Here is a 21,556-nt window from a genome sequence, read left to right as displayed (position 1 = left end):
GGGAGTGCTGTGTGTTCACCTCGTGCGTTATTATTCAAAGAGAAAGGCAGCCGAGAGCCTGTTCCTAATCATTGCCAGAAGCCTCTTCCTAGTTAGTCCCACTGTGAAGCCGTGTGTGATTTGAGAAGGAATGGAACCCCACACCTTGGCCTGAATCAATCATCCCACTCCTGCCAAACCACTAACTAGTCCTTGGCGTCCTGAATCAACCCAGTGAGAATAAAGCCCGGACTTTTGTTGAGTGGGAAATGTTCTGCGCTGCTTCCTACAGATCTCAGAGACCGTTTGTCACCCCACTGCTCACCTGTGATGGAGGTGTCACACCAGGGGACAAAACCAGGTTCCCGGATCCAACTGTGCCTGAAGTCCACACCATTGGTCCAAACGGCAATGACGCCTGTAGCTAAGCTCCGTTTTTTTTTTTTTAACCCTTTTGGAGTCTTCTGCTGCATCCACCTGAAAGTGTCCCTTCTGATACACCATAGGCCACGTTCCCCCACACACCCGCTCTTACCTGGATGATGTAAGACAGTGACAAGCCTTTGGAGGAAGCACTGATTGAAGAAAAGCTCAGGGTCACCAACAAGGCCACAACAAAGGTGACGATGTTCATGAGGACGTCCATTCGGAGCGCAAACCACCTGAGCGCACAGTTGAAGTACAGGAGGTGGCTGGAGTTCTCATCGTTCAGTGTCTTAAACCTAGTTGAGAAATGAGAGGAAATAAGAGCTCACTCGGGCCCTGCTTGCCTTGATTAGGAGATTCGGGCTCCTAATGGAACCAAGACTGGGCGTTTTGAACGCCTTCTTACAAGGTGACTGTTACAAAAATGAGCATATATCCATGTTCCTGCTGCCACCACGGGCATCTTTGATTTGCACACATTCTGAGAAATTTTGTGTGGCAGTTGACAGGGTGCTAAGTGGGCTCTCTCTCTGTCTCTCCCAGAGCTAGCAGCTAGAGCCCACAGCTAAGCACAAAGCTGTTGAAAACCTCATTCATACTCTAGCCTCGTGGTATCCACAGGCCTGGAGAAATCTATAAATGGCTCCTCTGCTATTAAACACAGGGGCCAATGGTAGCGACAGTAGGAAAGGAAGGTGTTTGCCCGCATCCCTCCCAGCTCCCCTCACCAAGATCAAGATTATCATTTGAGCTGGCACAGTGGCACACACCTGTGATCCCAGCACTTGGGGGGGTAAGGCAGAAGAGTCACAAGTCCAAGGCCAACATGGCAAGACCCCATCTCAAAACCAACCAATCAAATCACTCCTTAAAAGGCGGGTGGGGTGGGGTAGGGTGGGGTGGGCTGGGGTGGGCTGGGGTGGGTGGGGCTTCTCTTCAAGGACAGGAAACTGATTTCTGTGTCCCTGTTGCAGTGCCCACTGGGTCCCAGGTCTTTGCATTGGGCAGAATGACAGAAAGATGGCATAGCCAGGAGATCCAAGAAGAAAGGCCCACCCTGGAGACGCTGGTTTCCACGTGTTCCCCAGACATAAGCAGTGTGCATCACAACAGTCAGTGTGGAGCTGACAGAGTGGAAGTGACACTTGAGCTGCGTCTGTGACAGGAGCAGAGAGGCTGCCGCAGCCGAGGAACACGATGGGGTGCGGCCAGGCAGAGCTGCCTGTGGTTGGGTTGTGTTGGGGCTTTCATCCGGCCATACTACATCTACACAGGGAGCTGGGTCAGAAGGAAGGAGCAACAGAAAGGGGAGACCGGATGGGGATGAGTAGTCACCTGGGGACTCCTTACTGGTCCTTTCCCTAGCCTCCCCTGTGGGAGCGTCAGAGAAGAGAAGCAGGGCTTTAAAACACAGCGAGCTTCCCCACTGCAATCCTGTCTCTCATCCCCAATGCTCACACACGCCCATACACACATGCATGTCCACGTGCATGCACACATGTGTGCACACAGAGCACAGCCTGCTTTACCAAGCCTCCAGGCAGAAAAACCTCTGTCAGAGCCTCAAGTTTTAGGTGAGCTGCCAGGGACATCTATTCCTTGGCACACTAATGGGCCCTCACCTAGTGGGAAGGGACCTTTTTGAACAATTGGTGGGGATTGTGAGAAGAAAAGGAAAGTCTTTCAAGTGTAAATCCCCAGGCAACACAACTCTTCCACACACCGTCCCACCTCCTATTTTGTCTCCTCTCTAATCTGCTTGCTTGTTTCTGTTTTGTTTTGTTTTTACCAGAGCTTGGTCAAAATACTTTCCCAAATACCACAATCTTTCTACTTGTCTGGTGGCAAGTGTAATCTACGTCAGAAGCCGGAGCTCTCCCAAAGGCGAGTGTCACACAAGGAGGGACCTTGTCAGTCATGTGAGGCTAAGCTCACTATGCCAAGCACTTGATGAAGCTACAGGAAAACAAAGTGTCAAAGTCTTTTGTTTGCTCCGGGCAAAGAACTGAATGTTCTGCTACTGCTCGTGATCTCGTCATCAGAGGGACCCGTGTGATCCAGGGCTCTAGACAAATAGCGTCAACTATGATTTCACTGAATGGACTATTCTATTTTATCTCAGCACCGGCCTCTTAGTTTTGGTCTTTTGGTAGCATCCCAGAGTTCTTGGCTGCTGTGGTCATGCTCATTCACTTTTCCTTTCCTTACTAATCTTAAGCATAGGATTTCCCCACCCTTGCCTTCCATCTCTGATGCCCTTTTCCTGCCTCATCACATCTGCTGGCAATCTTTCCTATGGTGTTTTTATTTGAGCCACTGATTGTTTGGTTTCTAACTTATTTTTCCTCGTTGAATTTCTCTTTGTCTATATTGCTGATTTTCTTGGGTTTTTTTTTTTTCCCTCTAACTGTCCTCTTCCTGTCCCAGGTTGACTTCGTTCACTTGTTTGTGTCCTCTTTTAGGCAGCTCATTATTTTCACTAGAACACTTTGGAAAGTCTCGCCCTGGCATTTCACCTATTTCCTTATCTTCTGAGTCATCAGCAGAAAAATTATGGCCCATGGAGTCACGGTGCCAGGTTTTATCTTATGTCTTCTCTTCTTATGGTGACATTTGTCTATCTCTTGAGCTAAATATCTCTTTTAATTTTATTTGTGGATCTTCACATGGAAGAACTGATTTTTTTTAAGGGTGTGAAAAGAATAATGCATTTTCCCATGGCATCTGTGAAGATGATACACGGCATTATAATTCGTTTCCTTCCCTCATTGGCCTCCCAGTGCCCTCCCTCCCTAACTCTACAGCCAACTATTGAGGGCTGGGACCCCCATGACACTTTCAGGGAAGTCTTTTGTTCTCCCTGCCACCACTAGGCGCCCCATGGGCTGAACAGTAGTGATTTCTATCTCGTGGGGCACCCATCCTTTTCTTTGTACTTTTTGGGTATCCTGCCACCACCTTCATGAAGTTCTGGAGCTCCTCCTCTCTCTCTTTCTTGCTGTGAAGAAAAGAGCACTCATTCTGTTCTGCTCCTTCTTCTTCACGGGGATACACAACGGTGGCTTCTAGTTCACTATCTCACTTTGAAGTTGCAACTTATGTATTTTCTATAGCATGTTAGAAGTCTGAAACTATATGACTCAACTAACCTAGTCTCCAGGCTTTGACAGAAGGAAACTGGCCTATCCCCCAAATAAATAAATAAATAAATAAATAAATAAATAAATAAATAAAGGCTTTCAAAGTTAGTTTTATGAACTTGGGCATAGTGGCTTACACCTGCAACCCTCACCTGCTTGGGGTGGATATATGACAGCAACTTACAGGCTGGCCTCGGCCGCCTATCAAGACCATGTCTCAGCTAGTCAACTATGGGTATAGGAGGAGTTTGCTATACCCATAGATCCGTGTGTCTCTCGACTCTCATTAGGGAAGCTTCTCGTTGCGGTGGATGGCAGTTAGCACAGAGACCCTAGCTGGCCGATGTACAGAGAAGAAGAAACTGTGGTGTGCTCAGCCCTTCACAGGACACACTTATCACACCCTTCCACGCCAGACTCAGGGACCTTCATGGAAGTGAGTGCAGAATACTGTAAGAGTCAGAGGGGTGGACAGCACAAAAGAGAGCGTCTTCCAGACACCACAGAGCCAGGCACAAGGCCTACACAAGCTCATGCCAGACAAAAGTCCAGCATGGAGGAGAGGGAAGGGACGGTGAAGTCTCACCACTAGCTGAGAAGCTAGTGGCATTTGGTGGCTATTGCCACATTACAGTGACTGTAAACAAGGTGACCTCTGGCAGGGTGGCTACACTCAGAGACAGGCCTCGCTCTACAGACCAGGTGAATAATGTGAACTGAACTTGACCAAAAGAGAGAGAGAGAGAGAGAGAGAGAGAGAGAGAGAGAGAGAGAGAAGGAACTCAAAGCTGAGAGCTGAGAGGGAGGAGTTGGGAATGGGGGATGTTGAATATGATAAAAATATGTTATATGAACTTTGTAAAGAATTAAAATATTGTTTTCAAAATATGTGTTTATCATAAAAGAACATTCAATACTATGAAAGTCATATTCAAAATAACTTTTAAAAAGAAAACCTTGTGAGTTGAAAAAGAAAAGATAGGAAGAAATATAAAAGTTTCTATCCCTTTGTCTGAAATGCTTAGGACCAGAAACGTTTCCAATTTGGGGTTTTTTAAATCAAATGAATGAATGAATTTACTTAGTTATTTTATATGAATGGTACTTTGCCTGGTTGTATGTCTGGCACAGTGTGCATGCATGGTGTCTATGGTGGTCAGAGAGGAGGATTGTGTCCTCTAGAACTACAGCTCCTGACAGTCGTGAGTTACCACGTGCTGGGAAGCGGGACCAAAACCAGGTCCTCTGCAAGAGCAGCCAGTGCTCTCGGGCCGTCTCTCCAGCCCCAGTCTGAATTTATTTTTTAATCCTGGAATATTTGTATATGCATAATGAGAAAGCTTGGAAATGAATAACAAGTTTATCTGCAAAGTGGCAGGTTATTCCCCTGTTTGCTTTATTTTACCTTACAGTGCTGGGGATGCCAAGCAGGGAATTGCACAGGCTAAGCAATGCTTAAAGCTCAAAGCAACGAGCTGCACCCCAGGTCCTTTTCTTGACTTCTTGAGACACTAAGTCTCACTAAGGTCTCACTAAGATGTACAGCCTGGCTCTGAACTCACTCTGTAGCCAAGGCTGGGCCCTCTTGCCTCAGCCTCCTTAGTAGCTGGGACCACAGATTTGTGCCTCCAGGACAGACACCTGCAGATAATTTTCACACATATTTTTTTTACTATGCCCATGTCTTCGCTACAGCCTGCAACATGAGGCCAAGTGCAGCAGGACAACAGTGTTCAAAAGGTTGGGGATTTCAGAGCTATTCAGATTTTGGATTATTAACTCATGATTAGGCATATAACGTGTACATAAAAATATGAGCAAGACTGGAATTTGAGGCCTAGGAGTGATTTTGCCTACTTTCTGTTTTTCCCTATTTTCCTAAATTGAACACACTTCAGCAAGAAATAAAACATATAAAGTTGTATATGTACGGAACTGGAGGTATAGTTCAATCATGATGTGCTAATCTAACATTGCACAAGGCCCTGGGTTCATCCCCAGCATGGCTCAGGTATGGCTTCTCTCTGCCCCTCCCCTTTTCCTCCCCCCATCCCTGTCTACATACACACACACACACACACACACACACACACACACACACACACACACAGAGTCATTTATCTTTTGGGGCCCTAAATACTGGAAATAGAACTCCTGATTCTGCCAGCCCTTTACCTGTCCCCAACATTTCCATGCTCAGTGCCAAAGAAGCCTGGGATTCCCCCATTTGGGCCGGGGCATGTGATGGGGAGACCCTGGAGCAGGGGCCCATCAACTCACTTGCTAATGCAATCGTCCTTTTTGTCGTAGGCGTGGATGACACCCAGACCCTGTATGGAGGAGGTGATGTGGGAGAACCAAGGCGAGCGGCTGATGTTCTCCACCTGCTTGAGCTCCTGGACTCCTCGATGGAAAATGCTGCAGAGAGGTTGAGAGGGTCCAAGCAGGTCATAAAGTCTGGTCTCAGAGAGCTCTCCCTCAACACAGGCAATCCGACCATGCCTTCCATGTGACAGCTAAGTCAAAGTTGGTATAACTGGGAGAGAGGAGCCTGCCATTCCTCTCCAGGATGCCCTGTCTGGGTGTCTAAGGCCTGGGCTGCTGAGCAGTTTAAGCGCTTCAGACTGTTGCTTCAATGGGCTGCTGAGCAGTTTAAGCGCTTCAGACTGTTGCTTCAGACCCGAGTGCTTCCTGTCATGAGAACGGAGGCAGTACAGGATGCTATTCTAGTCTCTGAAGACCCAAAAACACAGCCATGAACACAAGCCAACCTGTTTGTGATGACCAATCAGAGAACAAGCTAAGAGAGTTGCCAGTTCATGGCCTTCCAGAGGCGATTTTGTACAAACATCATGATAGCCTTGGGAACTGAGTTCAGAGTACTGATCTGAACTCTCAGAGAACTGTCTTGTACCTTACAATGGGAGCCCCAAGTGCCCTGACAATGGGAGAACTATGTCCCTGAGCACTCAAGTTTGCTGGCGCAGAGACAGCCACACCTACCTCCAGACTCTCAGCTGAAATCAACCCCCAGAGTAAGGGAAGCACAGAGCTCGGTGAATTCATTGCAAACTTACGAATAACTACACTGGGGTCCACTTTGGTCTTTCCTGTGCTTATAGCAAGGAAGAGGGTATGTAGGGCAGATTTCTTTTAAACTTTAACTTAGTCACTCAACAGCAACAGAGTAGATCAACGGCCAACAAAGTAAATGGCCAACAAGAGTGTAGCAAACTAATCCACTTGAACTTCTGACATCCGCGACGTGCTCCATCCTTGCGATGGATTTTCTGAACACATTTTTTTACTCATTGCTATTTTATCCATTATCACAATGAAAGCCTGAACCTGGAAATGTGTACTTTTCCAGATTCCAAACTTCCAAAGGGTTCTTCAGTGAGAGCCTGGTTCTGCGGAACCCTTGGGCACCAGTCTTAATTCCCATGTTCTCACTGCTCTCATTGGGTATCCATGCCAGTCTCCAGCCCCAGCGCATGCCTCATGCTTTTGCCATTACCACTGCCTCTGACTTAAGCAACCGCTTCTTCTCCCAGAACACCGTTCTCAGCGTATCAGTCCCCCACCTTAGGTTGTCCTTGCTTGTACCGATCTCCTTGACACCCCCAAGTCTCCCACCGCCTTGGAAATGTCCCTCGCCCTACCCCTGTCTTGCCCTCACTACTGTCACTCATGTCGGATCCTCATCAGTCCTTGCCCACACTCTAAACCTCTCCAGTTCGCTCGCCATCTTACTCTGTTTCTAACGGGCACAGATTTAATCACCTCATCTCACTTGCTCTTCTGACACAGACAAAGCGTACACTTTAATGCCTAAGAAGGAACAGATCTGCAGCATTTCAAGCTTCCCAGCTAGCTTCCTGGCAAAGCTGGACAGCTGGTACAGACCTTTCTGACTTACAGTTTTCCTCCCTCTCAATACTCCCCATAGTGACTGACGAGAAATCCCACCACCCCCAGTGCAGAACAAGCTAACTGTGTGCTCCAGAAGCTGGAAGCTTGCCACTTCCAGTTCCCCTCTAACGGATGTGCACGACTTCAGGAGCTGTCTCCATTCCTTTCCACACCTCTCTGTACACGTCAGTCTTTAGCTGCAGTGGAAGCTGTTGCTCAAAATTCAAAGTGACAGCAGAGGGTGTCCATGGAGCCCAGTGGTTTTAAGAATGAATCAGGAGACAGATGGCAACCATGCTTACTAGCTTTCTGGTCTGGGGCCAGGGACTTAACCTCCTAATAATTGACCCACCTCCCAGCATTGCTCTGGGGCCAAAAAGCCAGATGTATGCAAGGAACTTACCATAGCACATGGTGTTTAACAAGTGTCAAAAATCTAGGATTCTCCCATCAAAGAAAAAGCAAGTGCTCAACATCATCATCTGACTTCCAAAATCACCTGCCTCCCAGCACCACCTGTATCCCAGCATCACTGGCCTCCGAGCATCACCTGCCTGCCAGTATCACCTGTCTCCCAGCATCTTCTGCCTTCCAGTATCACCTGCCTGCCAGCATCACCTGCCTCCCAGCATCACCTGCCTCCCAGCATCACCTGTCTCCCAGTATCACCTGCCTCCCAGCATCACCTGTCTCCCAGCATCACTGGACTCCCAGCATCACCTGTCTCCCAGCATCACTGGCCTCCCAGCATCACCTGTCTCCCAGCATCACCTGCCTTCCAGCTGGTGTACATATTCATCCATATTCTCTCCCCACCCTCACTCCACGTGTGTGTCAGGGTGGAGTAGAGTTTTGCCCCCTTTTAGGTTGTGTATAGCCCTACCGTAAAAGAATGAGGAAGATTATTGCCAAGCCAGCCAGAACCAGAAGGACAACGGGAAACACGGCAGCCATAATCACCAGAATAAACACCACCATGAAGAACTGCTGTAAAAAGTTCTCAGCGTGAAACGGCAGCCTCACATCCAGCTCATCCATATCCTTAGAGAAACGGTTCATAAGCCGGCCTGTGGGGGTTGTGTCAAAAAAGCTCATTGGGCTCCTGACGATCTGAGGAGAAACACAGAGAGACGGAACGGGTAGTGCTCTGTGGACTTCCAGCAGGGTAGGAAGGTAAGAGCAGGGGCCCTGCCTGCTACAGCAACGGGAAGCAGGAGTCCATCTCCAGGACCTCACTAGCTGGCACTCTTAGGAGCGAGACGAACATCTTCCCCCACCATCCTTCCGGCCGAAGAGCCAGGGATGTATTCCTATTGCTCTCTGAAAGTGACTTTCCTCACTCAAACACGTGGAAGACACCTTCAGAACCAGACAGCAGACTCCAGGAAAGCAGTCCCATCCCCAGAGTCCAACACAGTGCATAGCAGAGTGCAGGGCCTGCTTTGCCCTGCGGGCTGAGCAGTCAGGCAGGTGGGCCTGCAGCCCACTGTGGCACTACCTTGTTGAACACACGGTTGTGGAGTGAGGAAGATGCCATCAGTGTGGTGTTGGTGAAGGTAAAGCCTTTGATAATGCCAAATGCTAGCACAGACACCATACTTGCTATGTACACCAACTGGTACATGTGGTGTTCGGTGTCTTGCAGGGTCTGGTTCGCATTGCAGGCGGTGTTGTTGCTCTGGGGTGGACAGATGACCTGCAGCGCGACAGGAAAGAAGTATCAAGAGTTGATCTCCTAGTGGGAGAAGGGGGCTATTTCAGAGCATCTTCCTAAAGGGACGAGACCACAAAGAGGGGCATAGCCTGTTAAAGATGAGCAGGTGGGATGGGAGAGATGGTTCGGGGTAAATTATTGCCACACAAGTATGAGGACCTGTAAAATGTAAAAGCAAGGCATGGTGGGATAGACCTGTAACCTCAGTGCCAGGATTTGGGGGAAGACGGGCAGATCACTGGGGCTCGCTGGCTAGCCGTCCCAACGAAACAGTGAGGTCTGGATTCAGTGAGAAACCAGACCTCAAAAATTAAGGTAGAGAGTGATAAGGGGGGGACACTCAAGGCCAGTCCTCGGCCTCCACACACTCCCATGCAGGCAAGTGCCTGCATACAGACATAGCAACAAACACAGTTTAGAAGAATAAAATTTAAATTCGAATCAAGACTGAGCTGTGCAGGTAAAACCAAGTCAGGTCCCTCAGGGGCCATCTGAGCTTTCCATGCCTCATCCACAAAGGGGCACCTGATGGTGGGGAGAACTTAGCAGATAAACAAGTGTAAGACAGCTGTTGCAGAAGCCACCTGTGCCTCAGGAGACCCGCAGTGATGCTAGGCCAAGAAGACCCAGAAGCAAACAAGACCTGGATTCTAAGAAGCTGACCTGGATCCCCTTAGGCCACCCAGACAGGACAGAGCGGCAGGGGCCGTCCTCCCACCTGCCGAGCTGCCCAGCAGCAGTCACGGGCTAGTGAGACTCAGGGGTCTCTATGTGGGCTGATCCAATTCCTCAACCCTCTCCCCTGGCCTGTCGCTGCCCTTGCCCTGGAGTCCCTGGCAAGAGAGATGGAGCCTAGCAAACCCCAGGGGCTCTCTGAGGATCCCAGCAACCTACGGCTCCGCCCCTCCCAGTGAGAGGACACAACTTCGCCAGCCAGCGTTTCTAGAGAAGAGACTATCTTCGCCCACCCGTTGTTGAGGAACTGACAGTTTCATTTTTTTTTCTCTGGGCTGCGTGCTAAAAGTCAAGGATGCCTTTGGGGAGCAAACAAACATGTCTTTTCTAAATGCCATTCTGCTGATTACAGTAATGGGGAAAATGTAAGCCAGAGGGGGCTGATGGATGAGCATCTGCCCAGGCAAAGGCATCCCTGGGGGGTTGGCTGATGGAAGTCTCAGCCTGCTGCGGAGGAGGAGGAGGAGGGGTTTGCTGTGCTGTAGGTTGTGCTCACATCATCGGGGATCGGGAATAACCACAGGGGCATGGCACCGGTGCTGCACATTCAGTGGCCTCCTCAAGAAGCCCTGAGTCTAGGGGATGGCTCCACTTGACCCTACATCTGAAGTCCTCTGGGGAACGAACAGAATCGTCATGAAGTGGGGACTTGGAAGAGTACACGTATTTGAAGACTGCTCTCGTTTTATCTGCACAGAGCAGGCTTCTCACTGCCCTATGCCTGTGGGAATAGCCTCCCCTCCCCCGCACCCATGCATCCTTACTTTGATGCCATAGCAACAAAGTGGTACCATGTATAATCTCAGAAGATGAGCAGGCACCACCACACACCCCCCCCCCACGGCATTCCCTGGAGCTCCAGGAAACGCTTTGAAACCAATGTCCAACAAGTCGGGGAAGATTCCAGCAAGCTGGAGGAAGAAGAATATATCAGTCCTGCCCAGGAAGGGCCTGGCCAAGAGGGAAATCGTGGGAAAAATGGAAGGCCTTGGTGCACTTATAAAGGCTGTACCCATTTTGCGTCAGTCTTCTTCCTGCCAAGGGACCTTTGGAGAACCGTGTAGAACCTTCTGGCACTAAGTGGTGTCTGTGTTAAGACACACTTCTTCTTCCGGGTCAGGGATACAACAGCTTTGTTCATCTTTCCAGGTCCCTCCCTGTCCCTCCTCAGAGGAAACTCCAGACTGATACTACCCTACCTGGACAAGTGTGACTCCACACATTGGAGCTGTCATATTTCCACAAACCCTTTTAAATCTGAAATTGCACACGAAAACGTCCAGGTGCCTTGCTTATTTTTGGGAACAGGAAAGGATCTCAAGAATTTGAGTTGCGTGACCCGGGAACTGGCCTCGGAGTCACCAAAAGGGGGGAGGGAACAAAGGGAACACACCGGGTGTCACTATTTGACCACCATTTTGTTCCAAGATGTGGACTCAGTATTGTCAAAGGAAACTCACCTGGGAGCCCCTGTCTAGCCAGAGTCCCAACCACCAGGTGCTGAAAGCAGAGCTGCCCATCATCAGGAAGAAGAGACACAGCACCAGGAAAGAGACCAGGTACCCTGCCAGAGGAGCAAGGGGGTGCAGATGTGAGGCCAGCGGCAGATTCCCCTACTCTGAGCCTCGCCCTTGGGATCTTGGGAAAGCCTACAGAGAAAAGATCCCTATCTGGGGAGTTCGTGTGCTATGTTGACTCAAGATGTCTTGATACTGGGTCCATGCACCCCAATAAAGACATCTGTTTCATTTGGTTGGAAATAGGACCGATTGTCAACATGTTAGTAAAACCTTCAATGTCCAGTTTGTTCATCTGTTTGAGATGGCTCTTGTTATACAGCCGAAGATAACCTCAAACAATATAGCTGAGGCCGCCTTTGAAATTGTGATCCTCCTGCCTCAGCTTCCCCCAGGGCTATGATTACAGGTATGTACGACTATGCCCATTCAATGTTCCATTTAACAGAAGGAATTCAGTGTGTATTAAAAGAAAGTCAAGAGTCCAGTTCGGTGGGACAAGTCTGTCGTTCCAGGCCAGGAACATTTGGTTGAATAGATCATATGTTTGAGGCCAGCCTAGGCTACACACGAATTCTATCTCTAAATAAATATTCAAATCCCCAATCTTTCTGGAAGAGACTTGCACATGCAGATAGTCTCTTGTGTGCTGAACTGATTGCAGCTGTGCTCAGCAATCAGTGTGTATATGCACATGTGTATGTGTGTGTGTGTGTGCATGTGTGTGTGTGTGTAAGAACCATTGATGGCTTCTGGCTGCTGCCCACTCAGCTCCAATAAAACAGAACCTGGCAGTTTTAATGGCGATAAAAAATGACTCCATTTAAAGGGCTGTATTATCAGACTTTAGGTTTGGGCGGGGGGAATAAAAGCACTGATAAGCAGCGCAAGGATAAGCATAAAAAGAGTAATTGGTGAAGGAAATCATAAAAACATGAATCCAACAGTTTAAAAAACAGATTTTTAAAATGCAAATTAAATCAAGAAACCTGATGTTTTATACCAAACCTCCAGAAGCCTTAATATACGCGTGATATGTTTGCCAGGTCACGATTCCTTCGCGAGGAGACTCAATCTGGACAAGCTGGTGCACAGGAGCTATGGCGACAAACACAGGGCCATAAGCCTGGTGGCCAGGCTGGGTACAGTGAGGCCAACATGTCCCCTTTGCCACCTCCCTCCACTACCAAGGGCACTTGTCCTATTTTCCAAATACTTTCAAATCTCTAATATACCTTTGCTCATTTTATATTATTTAATCCTCTTTTCAGCCCTGGGAGACAAGTGACTTGGAGTCTTTCAAGGACTCTACAGTGTTCTCTGCGTGTTTAGCCTGGGAGTCCAGGCCTGTGCTGGCTCCCAGAACTGAAGCTCAAGCAGAAGACACAAATGAGTATACAATTAGTCTGCACTCATTGAGAGCTCCCCAGCTCAGCTCAGCTGGGCTGTGTGCACTGCTGTGACAGGAGAGGGGGACCAAGTGGGGACTTTATACATGGTCTCTTTTCTACTTCTTGGGAGCCCAATGGACTGAGGCCCATCATGCTCCACCTGCAAGCCTGCAAATTTGTTTGGAATGTTCCACTCCCTTCAGGGCTGCAAGAGGAGGAAAAGGCAGCAGATGAGGGGACCCAAGGCACAAATGGTAAGAGTTCCTTCAGCCTGCCAGCCCATCCAAGGGACGGACGGGCATCCTTCTGGACTTTTCCTGAGCTTTAAAAAAAACTTCAGCAGTGGGCGAGGAGGGGAGTACAGCCTTCAGTGTATGCCCTGCCCTTCCAGCACCGCACAGAGCACTCTGCAGGTCAGTGGCTAACCGTGGGGGACAGGCTCTTGTCTCCGGTTATGTTCCACAGCCCACGATCTTGTCTGGAGAAGGGTGGGTAGTAAGTACATAAGGAAAGGGGTCTCCATCCCCCACAGGATATCAGCAGCCTGGAGATCCCCCCAAGGCATGAGAAAGGTATCTTGGTGTTTCCCTTTGGTCCAGGAAGACTTACAGGCCATAGAAACTAGTTGTCTTTCCAAATATGTGTGCATTTGTCATAAGCAGCATTAACAGTGCCGTATTCCAGTGACTCAAGGCTTTTTCTTCACATTTTAACATTTTGAAATCCAGATGTGCCTCCGTTCAATAGGTGCTGCCATTTAGTTGGCAGAGGTTTGGTTTGGTTTTGTTTTCCTTCCCCCTCTAAGCCTATATAAAATGATGGTGAGCTTGAGAGACGAATGTCCTCTTCGGTCTGCTGCTGTATGCTCTCGGCTTTTGATTGTTTCCTTGTTTTCTCAGAAACAGTATATGCTATGGTCACCCATGCAAACCTCAAGCTCATGATTTTCGTGCCTCGGCCTTCCTCATTCTGGAATTACAGGCCTGTGTCACCACACCTGTTCAAAATGTGTGTGTGTGTGTGTGTGTGTGTGTGTGTGCCCATGTATGTGTGTTTCTTGCCACACAGGACTCTAGCAGAAAGCCACCCAACTGTGGGCACTTTGAAGACTCATGATTCTTTTCCCTAAACAGTCTGAGGTGCAGAGTTTGTTCCCTAGGGACAAGGGCTGGATAGCAACAGTCTAATAAAAAGAGGTAGCGTCGACAGCTGGCCCTGGCCAGTCTCATCTCTACTTCCTCTTCCCCAGAATTTTTTTACACCCTTGCCCTCAAGCTCCCCCTTGCCACCTTCCCCCACCTCCTCATCCCGTAACACAAGGAAGGAAAATCTTACACATTCCTGAAGGACCAGTGCACATTCCTGAGGGACCAGTGCAAAGACCGCCCCCGCTATGGAGCCTCCCACAGCCTGTTCCCACCATGCCAACTCCCCATTACCTTTACCCCAGTTCGCCACAGCTACCCATCTGCCTGAGACCTCTACCAGGCTATACAATGAGAACTGTGAGCACAGCCTTCTCTTCCAGACTCTTTCAGGACTTGGGACTCAACGCAATGCCTGGAGCCTATTTGTTGAGTGGGCATGTAACCTGCTCCAGTCTCTATTCCCTCTGCTGCTAAACTACCTTTTCTCAAGGCTCCCTGTGGAAAGTAGGGGCTCGCGGGCTTTCTCTGGCCTCTAGATCACGTTCATGTGCTGCTTTGACCTCTGGGGGAGGAGGTAAAAGTGACCCATGGAAACAGCCTAGACCTGATTCTAGAAGTCATTTTCTTCCAGGCACTTTGCTAACCACTTCCTGGACAGTTTCTCATTTTAACTTTGCAAGACTCCCCGAAGTGGATTCTATTATTTCCCTGCGTTGTAGATTAAAAAACCAAGTTTGAGAGTGCCCACCTAGATGACCTGACCAAGGGTGATACCAACAGACGTGCTATCACAAAAGGGGAGAGCTCAACCCTGCACAAAGAATAGGCAGCTAGGAGTGCTGAGAACAGGAGACACGGTCTTCCTCAGGCAAGAGCACACCAACTGGTTATCCACAGAGCCAGCCCTGAAAACGGGCAACGTGTACATACAAGTAGCATTATGTGGATTGAATGATTGTGTTTTTATATTTAGGAATACACACACACACACACAGAGTAAAAAAAAAAAGAGGCCATGAATCTGAAAGAGAACAAGGGGGTGGGGCACATGGAAGGCTTGGGAGGAGGGAAATGGAAGTGGGAAGTGATGTAATTGTGCTATAATCTCAAAAAAAATTAATTAATGACAAGAGTGGTCAAATGTCTTGCTCACGGTGGCCAGGACACAGAAAGAAAGATGAATGCATTCATGAGCTTGTTCTCTCCTCCCTCTTTCATTCCATCTGGGTCCCCGACCTAGGTGATGTTGCTGCCCTCATTCAGGGTGGGTTTTCCTTGTCGGCAACTGCCTCTGGGCATGTCCTCAGAAAGAACCCAGTGATGGCATTGACTAATCTTCAAGAAGCTTCACAACCCAATCAAGCCGCCAGTGCTGACTACACAGCACGAGCTCACACCACAACATGCCACAACCCTAGCTTCCCAGAGCCAAAGCCGCTGTGTTTCCTTTCTTCTCTCCCAATAGCGGCTGCCCAGCACCTGCTCCAGGGTACACAACCGAGGGATAGGATGCGAAATACCTTTTGTGTCTACAAATTCTTCCACTTCAGGTTCTTTTCCTTCATCTTTCTCATCGCCTGAAGCCAAGACTAGGACGAGAAATTGCATAATAAATAAATGAAAAGCTCCGAGTCCACTCAGGACCCAGAGGGCAGTGAGAGAGGGCTGTCAACGGTACCAGCATCTTCGTCTCTCTGAGTGGGGCTCTCCTTCAGGGTCTCCACCATGGCTACATTGTAAATATGCTCTGGATCCTGGAGAGGAAATGAAATTACTCCTGAAGGTGCAATGTCAGATTCCTCCCAGGCGGGAAGTCATGAGGCAAGGCTCTGCATCCCACTCATCCAGGTAGGCAGGCACGTAGTTACCTTGAATTGCAGTCCTCGGAGGTTGTGGATCAGCTTCGCATAGCGCCCTCGCTCTTCCATCAACTCCTTGTGGGTGCCCTTCTCGCAAATCTCCCCATCTTCTAGCAAAATGACCTCATCGCAAGACTCCAGGAACTGCAAGGACAGCACAGTGACCCACAATGGCACTGCCTTGGTAAGAGCAGAACCATGGCGTGCCAGACACCCAGCCAGCTCTCCCGGGTGCACTGAGTTGCTCAGGTTTCAATCCTGGCACTACTGGCATTAGAGGACAAATAATTCCTTGTCTTTGGGCTGTCCTGTGCATTGTAGGCTATTTCACAGACTCTCTGGTCTCTACCCACCAGTAGAATGCCTTTCCCTAGTGAGTAGAATGCCTTTCCCTAGTGTGACAAGCAAAAATGTCTGCAAGTACGGCCAAATGCCTCAGAGGGCCCCAGCTGAGAAGCGCTGGGCTAGTCCCCAGTCTCTTGAGTACAGAAGCTGGACTCTGGCTGCCACAAGAAAGCAACTAACCTTCCTTTGCATCTTCTCTGAAGGAGCTACCCTACTCAGAAAACTGATTGACCACTATAGAGGCCTTGGTTTGGTAAAGAAAAGACAGGCTGTATACTGAGTTCAGGGGATAGAAACCATACAACAGGCCACACCCCCATCAGCTTTAACATTACAATAACTATTGTAATGAACAGTATCACACACCCCATTGTACCCAAAGCACTTCTGATTCTGAGACCCTTCTTGGCTACAGCCATGGTAGTCTGTGATTAAGGAATTCTGCTAAGAGGAACTCTCTTTTATTTTGGAGCTCTTCCCAGGATGGGATGATTGTATCCACCCATCAAAAGACAAAAAAACCCTCCTAGAGGCAGGCAAGATGCTGTAAGACTGGGAACAGTTCCTCCTAAAGACGCCAGGGCCAGAGTTCTGCTTTGCCCTCCCCTTCCATACAAGGCCAAGTCCCACTTGATTCGAATCCTGCAAGCATGGGCTATCACTGATGCCTGTACACCTGATGGAGTGGGTATACACATGCTTCAACCAGAGTGGTTCCAACAGCGTGGATAGTTCTAGCCTCTGTGTGTCCCCTATCTAAGACTTGTCTCCTTCCCCAGGCAGCCCAGCTCTTGGTGCCCCGTGGAGACACCTTCTGACAGAACTCCCCCCACCAAAGACAAACTTCGTACTTCACCCTCCAACGTTTCACAGTCTGCTCTCACATCTTATGTCTTGGCCTCCCACAGCCCCCAGCTCAAGAAAGCAGGCAGCTTGGCTAAGCCATCGATTTTCCCAGATAAGAAAAGGAAGCACTTCGGGCCTGATACAATCTACAGGTTTTTCTGCCTGCACATGGTCCACAGCCCAGACGTGACATGGAAGGGTCCAGCAAAGTCCCTCCTCCCAGCAAGCCCTCAGTTCACACCAGCGATAGCAGGTAGCTTTGTGTGGCCACGGTCTGCAGACCCTTCAGAAGCCGAGCCCAGAGTAGTACCAACAACTGATGGCTGGCCTGGCTCTGTTTCCCCACGTAAACAGATGAGTGGCTGTCCTGGCCAGCTACTCCAAAGCATCCGAGGTCAGAGCTCTAAGAAATGTTCTCACAAGCCCCAGGGCTGCAGTTTAAGGCTTCCTCCCCTCCCCCACAAAGACCGGGATGAAGAGCGTACCAAGATGATGGTGCCACCTGGTGGACTCTTCGCTTTCCAACAAGCAAAAATAAAGTGAGCTAAAGTGACCTTGGCAAGGTGTGCTGCTGGGGAATCTGGGGAAATACAGGCTTGCCTAAGATCATAGCACCGGCTAGTGAGTGTCGGAGATGGCTGTGATTTGCCCTCCGTGAGGGTTCCTGGAGGGACAGCTCCATCTCATACCTGTCAGGACCAAGGCATCCTCCTGGACCCAGGACTCCTCAGGAAGACAGCCTTCCCAAGACAGGCTGTTGCTAGAGACAATGTCCACAAGCCAGAGTGATGGTACCCACACTTATGGCTCTGGCTAGGCCAGAGATCCCTTCTAGACTGACCCCAGGCAGCCTTCTCCTCTATCTTGGCCCTGGCCTGCAGAGAATCTAGGAGTTCGTGTCCAACCAGCCTGACTCAGTGTTTACTAGAGTGGTGGCTGGCACACCTGCTAAAGAAACCAGACACCCACGTGTGCAAAACTGGAATGCTTAAAGCTCATTCTGGGGAGGCTCTGGAGCAGCTGGGTTTCCTAGGTCCTTGAGAAGGCCCTCTCTCTTTGGGGTGGTCCTCCTGGGTTCAGTCAGAAAGTCCAAAGCACTGTAGCTATGGCAAGTTTATTTGCTGCTTGCTTAACCCTCCCAGCTTCACCAGCTCAACTTCCCTGTCACTGAAAAGCAATGAGACCTGCCTCCTGCCCCCAGGTCAGGCCTGCTGAACAAGCAGACGGGACTTCTACACCATTGCCCTGTGCGCCATCTCCCAATGCCTGTGGGAGGCTTCCTCTATTGGGGCATGCTCACACGCACCTGTTTGCTCACACGCGCATATTTGATACACTTGCATGTTTGCTCACATATGTATGTTTGCACACACACACAGTGTATCTCCGGGACCTGCCATAGAGAGAGTAGAGCGAGACAGCATGAGAGGGGGACCCTGGCTTATCTTGAGTAGAGAATGAATCCTAGATTGCCATCGAGTATTCAGAACCCGTGTATGGGACAGATGCAACAAGGTTCATGACCACGCAGCCAAATTCTCCATTTTCGCCCAATGTAAGTCCCATCATTTGGCCCCTAGTCCTGGCCTCCAGAGTCTTTTGGGGTCAGAGGAAGACTGGGGCACCTGGGCCCCTCGTCAGAAGAGTCCAGGGCTATCCAGGTGAGGAAAGAAAGCAGAGAGTCTGTCATCCCCAGACAAGAATCCTCTGACCTCAGGTCCATCCAGTTCCCATCGGAGAAAGGGTGGGGCATGAACTGTCCTGGCCTGGGTCCCCATTTCCTTGGCACCAACGGCCCAGTTGTCAGAGTCAACTGATCCTGGAGAATCTACTCTGAGGTAGAGGAAAGGTCATGTCCCTAGTGACCCCAAAGACTAGGCCAATGGAGGTCATACAAAGAGAAAAACAGGCAGGGGTGGCCGGAAGTCAGGGTGGCTGCAAGACTCACCAATGTCCCCTCCATTCCCTTCCCTCTCATCCCCTGTCCAGGTAAGGCCAGTTTCAGGTGGAGAAGGCCTATTTAGGCAGAATAGGGGTCTCCGTGAACATCAAGCCTCATGGACCTTCCATGTCCCTGTCACCTGCAACTGGTGGGTTACCAGGACAACAGTCTTCCCCTTGAGTGTCTTCTTAATGCACTCCTCGAAGACATGCTTCCCCACGTGGGCATCCACAGCCGAGAGCGGGTCGTCCAGCAGGTAGAGTTGGCGGTTGGCATACACAGCACGGGCCAGGCTGATCCTCTGTCTCTGTCCTCCAGAGAGGTTGACACCCCGCTCCCCAATCTACAGACAGGGATAACGGCACAGCTCATCGCTAAGTCCACCTGCCACCCTCTAGCTCTTGTTCACCGGGTGCTTCCGAAAGTTCCCCAGGTCTTCAGGGAGGAGACATGCTTGCTGATTGTCTCTGCACACAAGCTCCTACACACACACACACACACACACACACACACACACACACACACACTAGACAGGGTTGACTGGAAGAACTCCATCTCCCTCACTTTGCTGAAGCACAGTGCCAACTGTGATGGGACCCGTCTGAGTAAGGGATGCCTACTGCATGGCTTTAGCTTCCCATTGCACAGCCTACTGTGTATTGACTGATAACACTACGGAGATTCTTTAAAACCAGGGAATTCTAGAGGAGTGAATAGTGAAAAGGAGCGAAAGAGCCTGGGGGACGGACCAGGGACCAGGGACCCCTCTGTTCACTTCCTTGTATGTAACATGCTGTCTTGCTCACCATAAGATCCCTAAGACCCAGCACCTTATCTGAGGCATGGATTAGATGCTCCGTAAACATTTACTGCAAGATGAAAAGCCTAGGTTATGTTTTTCTGGAAATCCCATCCTCCTAAGCCCAGAGTGAAGTCCATTGTACTCAGATGCCCAGCTACCAAGCTGGGTGCTGAGTGCTGGACAAGAAAAGTAACCAATGAATCAGGAGCTCACATCTTAGCAGGGAGCACTAGACACACAAAAGCAGCAGCCCGCATGTTCACCGAGCGCTAACCAGGAAGTGTTAATTGCAGCACTTGGTGGCAAACTGCTGCTGACGGTGGAACTCCAGAGTCTTCCTGTGTGGAGCTGGGCCAGACCCTGAAAAGCTAGGGGATTGCTGGACACCTTGGTTGGCTGACAGGGGTGCAGAGACACAACTCGGAAAGGGAAGCCAGAGCCGCCTGTGCATTAGGAGACCAGAAGCTCAGGAAGTGAGCTTTTTCACTGTGGGAAAGCTGGTCCTAGAGACATGGTGTGCTGGGGAGAGAAAGGAGGGCAGCACAATGGCTCTGGGTCGCCTGAATCAGCAGGCTCAACCCTGAGGGACGGGGTCTGAAGGTGACGCAGCATTTCTGGGCTGCATGGAGCCCGGGAGGAACGGGAGTCCTGAACTCTGGAGCACTCTGGACCACTGATTTAAGGATGGAGCTGGATCTTGAGTTTAGGAAGCAGGTGTTCGGGAACCCTTCCTGAAATGGTGGGAAGGTTGGAAGTGGGCTGTGGAAGCAACCACGAAGGGTCAAACGCAAGCAGGCTTGGGTTCACCTCCACTTGGTCGACCCCAAAGAAGAATTTTTGACAGGTAGAAACTGGACTTTGCCAGCATTTCCTTGGGGCTTTCTGCCTCTGGGACATGGAGATATAGATTCAGGGTCAACTGGGCAAATGGGACTCATCTCTGCTCACCTCAGTCAGGTCTCCATAAGGGAGGCTGTTCAAGTCCTTCTGAAGACCGCAGACGTGAACTGTGTGCTGATACCTGGGGGCATAGAGGTCAGAATGGTCAGAGTAGGACACGGAACTGCTGCCTGGGCTGCTCCTGAAGGAACCACTACTGCTGAGGGGACAAAGTGAGACTCTTGCTGCTGTTATGCTCGAGGCTCACAGGCAAGTTGTCCCGAGAGCAGAGTCTCCTCGACCCGTGGGGTCTCTCTTTGCCTCAGAGTTGACTCCCCTTACAGGGTTCCTGTAATGTAGGGGGAAAAAATTCTCCCACGGTCTATGAAATACTAGAGGTGCCAACTGCTATCATTGTTCTTTGAATCAAAGAAAGGGATCAAGATGTGGGCTGTTGTTGACGACAGCATTTAGGAAAACACAGGGCAGAATCAAAGTTGTGATGAAAGATGGCATGTATGTGGTGGAGCAGCATAGGGTTACGTGACTGCAAGGGCCAACCCTGACACCCTTGATGAACTCCTTCTGATCCACGAAGCTACTCTGCTCACCCATCACCCACCATGTTGGAGAAAACAAGGCGTAGGCACAAAAGACATCACTTCACAGGAAAGAGGAAGAGCGGGAAATGGTCCCTACCTCTGGGGCTTCCGAGACTGGAGTGTTCCTCAGTATCACCCGTTCTCAAGCCTTGGAGTTCAGACTTATGAGGAATTAGCTAGCTCTGCACAGTCTGACTGCTGGGCAAATACCTCGTCTTTGTGGGCACAAGCGCACACAGCCCTGGTAGAATGCCACCTCTCAGAGCTTCTGGCTCCATACAATCCAGTGGGGTGTGCAGTCCCATATCAAGGGAGAAGC

At 49.8% G+C, this 21,556-nt stretch overlaps 1 protein-coding gene across 3 annotated transcripts in view; it reads right to left on the bottom strand.

The window, feature by feature from the left end:
* LOC126487779 (ATP-binding cassette sub-family C member 12) overlaps nt 1-21,556 on the bottom strand; it is a 60,618-nt gene that overhangs the window by 12,199 nt on the left and 26,863 nt on the right. For 2 of the 3 annotated variants that reach the window (XM_050120785.1, XM_050120784.1), the window contains exons 12-22: nt 20,705-20,777; nt 19,094-19,297; nt 15,831-15,965; nt 15,638-15,716; nt 15,483-15,557; nt 12,432-12,521; nt 11,367-11,470; nt 8,956-9,153; nt 8,341-8,567; nt 5,826-5,963; nt 515-671 (exon numbers count right to left, since the gene is read on the bottom strand). In XM_050120785.1, the coding sequence (XP_049976742.1) occupies nt 515-671; nt 5,826-5,963; nt 8,341-8,567; nt 8,956-9,153; nt 11,367-11,470; nt 12,432-12,521; nt 15,483-15,557; nt 15,638-15,716; nt 15,831-15,965; nt 19,094-19,297; nt 20,705-20,777 (1,480 nt within the window). Of the gene's footprint in view, nt 1-514; nt 702-5,825; nt 5,964-8,340; nt 8,568-8,955; nt 9,154-11,366; nt 11,471-12,431; nt 12,522-15,482; nt 15,558-15,637; nt 15,717-15,830; nt 15,966-19,093; nt 19,298-20,704; nt 20,778-21,556 lie in introns of all 3 variants that reach the window. The other variant, XM_050120783.1, reaches the window with a different exon arrangement.

Source organism: Alexandromys fortis, unplaced genomic scaffold (genome assembly GCF_014885135.2).
Source record: "Alexandromys fortis isolate MF-2015 unplaced genomic scaffold, M_Fortis_MF-2015_v1.1 scaffold_186, whole genome shotgun sequence".
NCBI classification, from domain to species: domain Eukaryota; kingdom Metazoa; phylum Chordata; class Mammalia; order Rodentia; family Cricetidae; genus Alexandromys; species Alexandromys fortis.
This window is presented reverse-complemented; position numbering and strand designations above follow the sequence as displayed.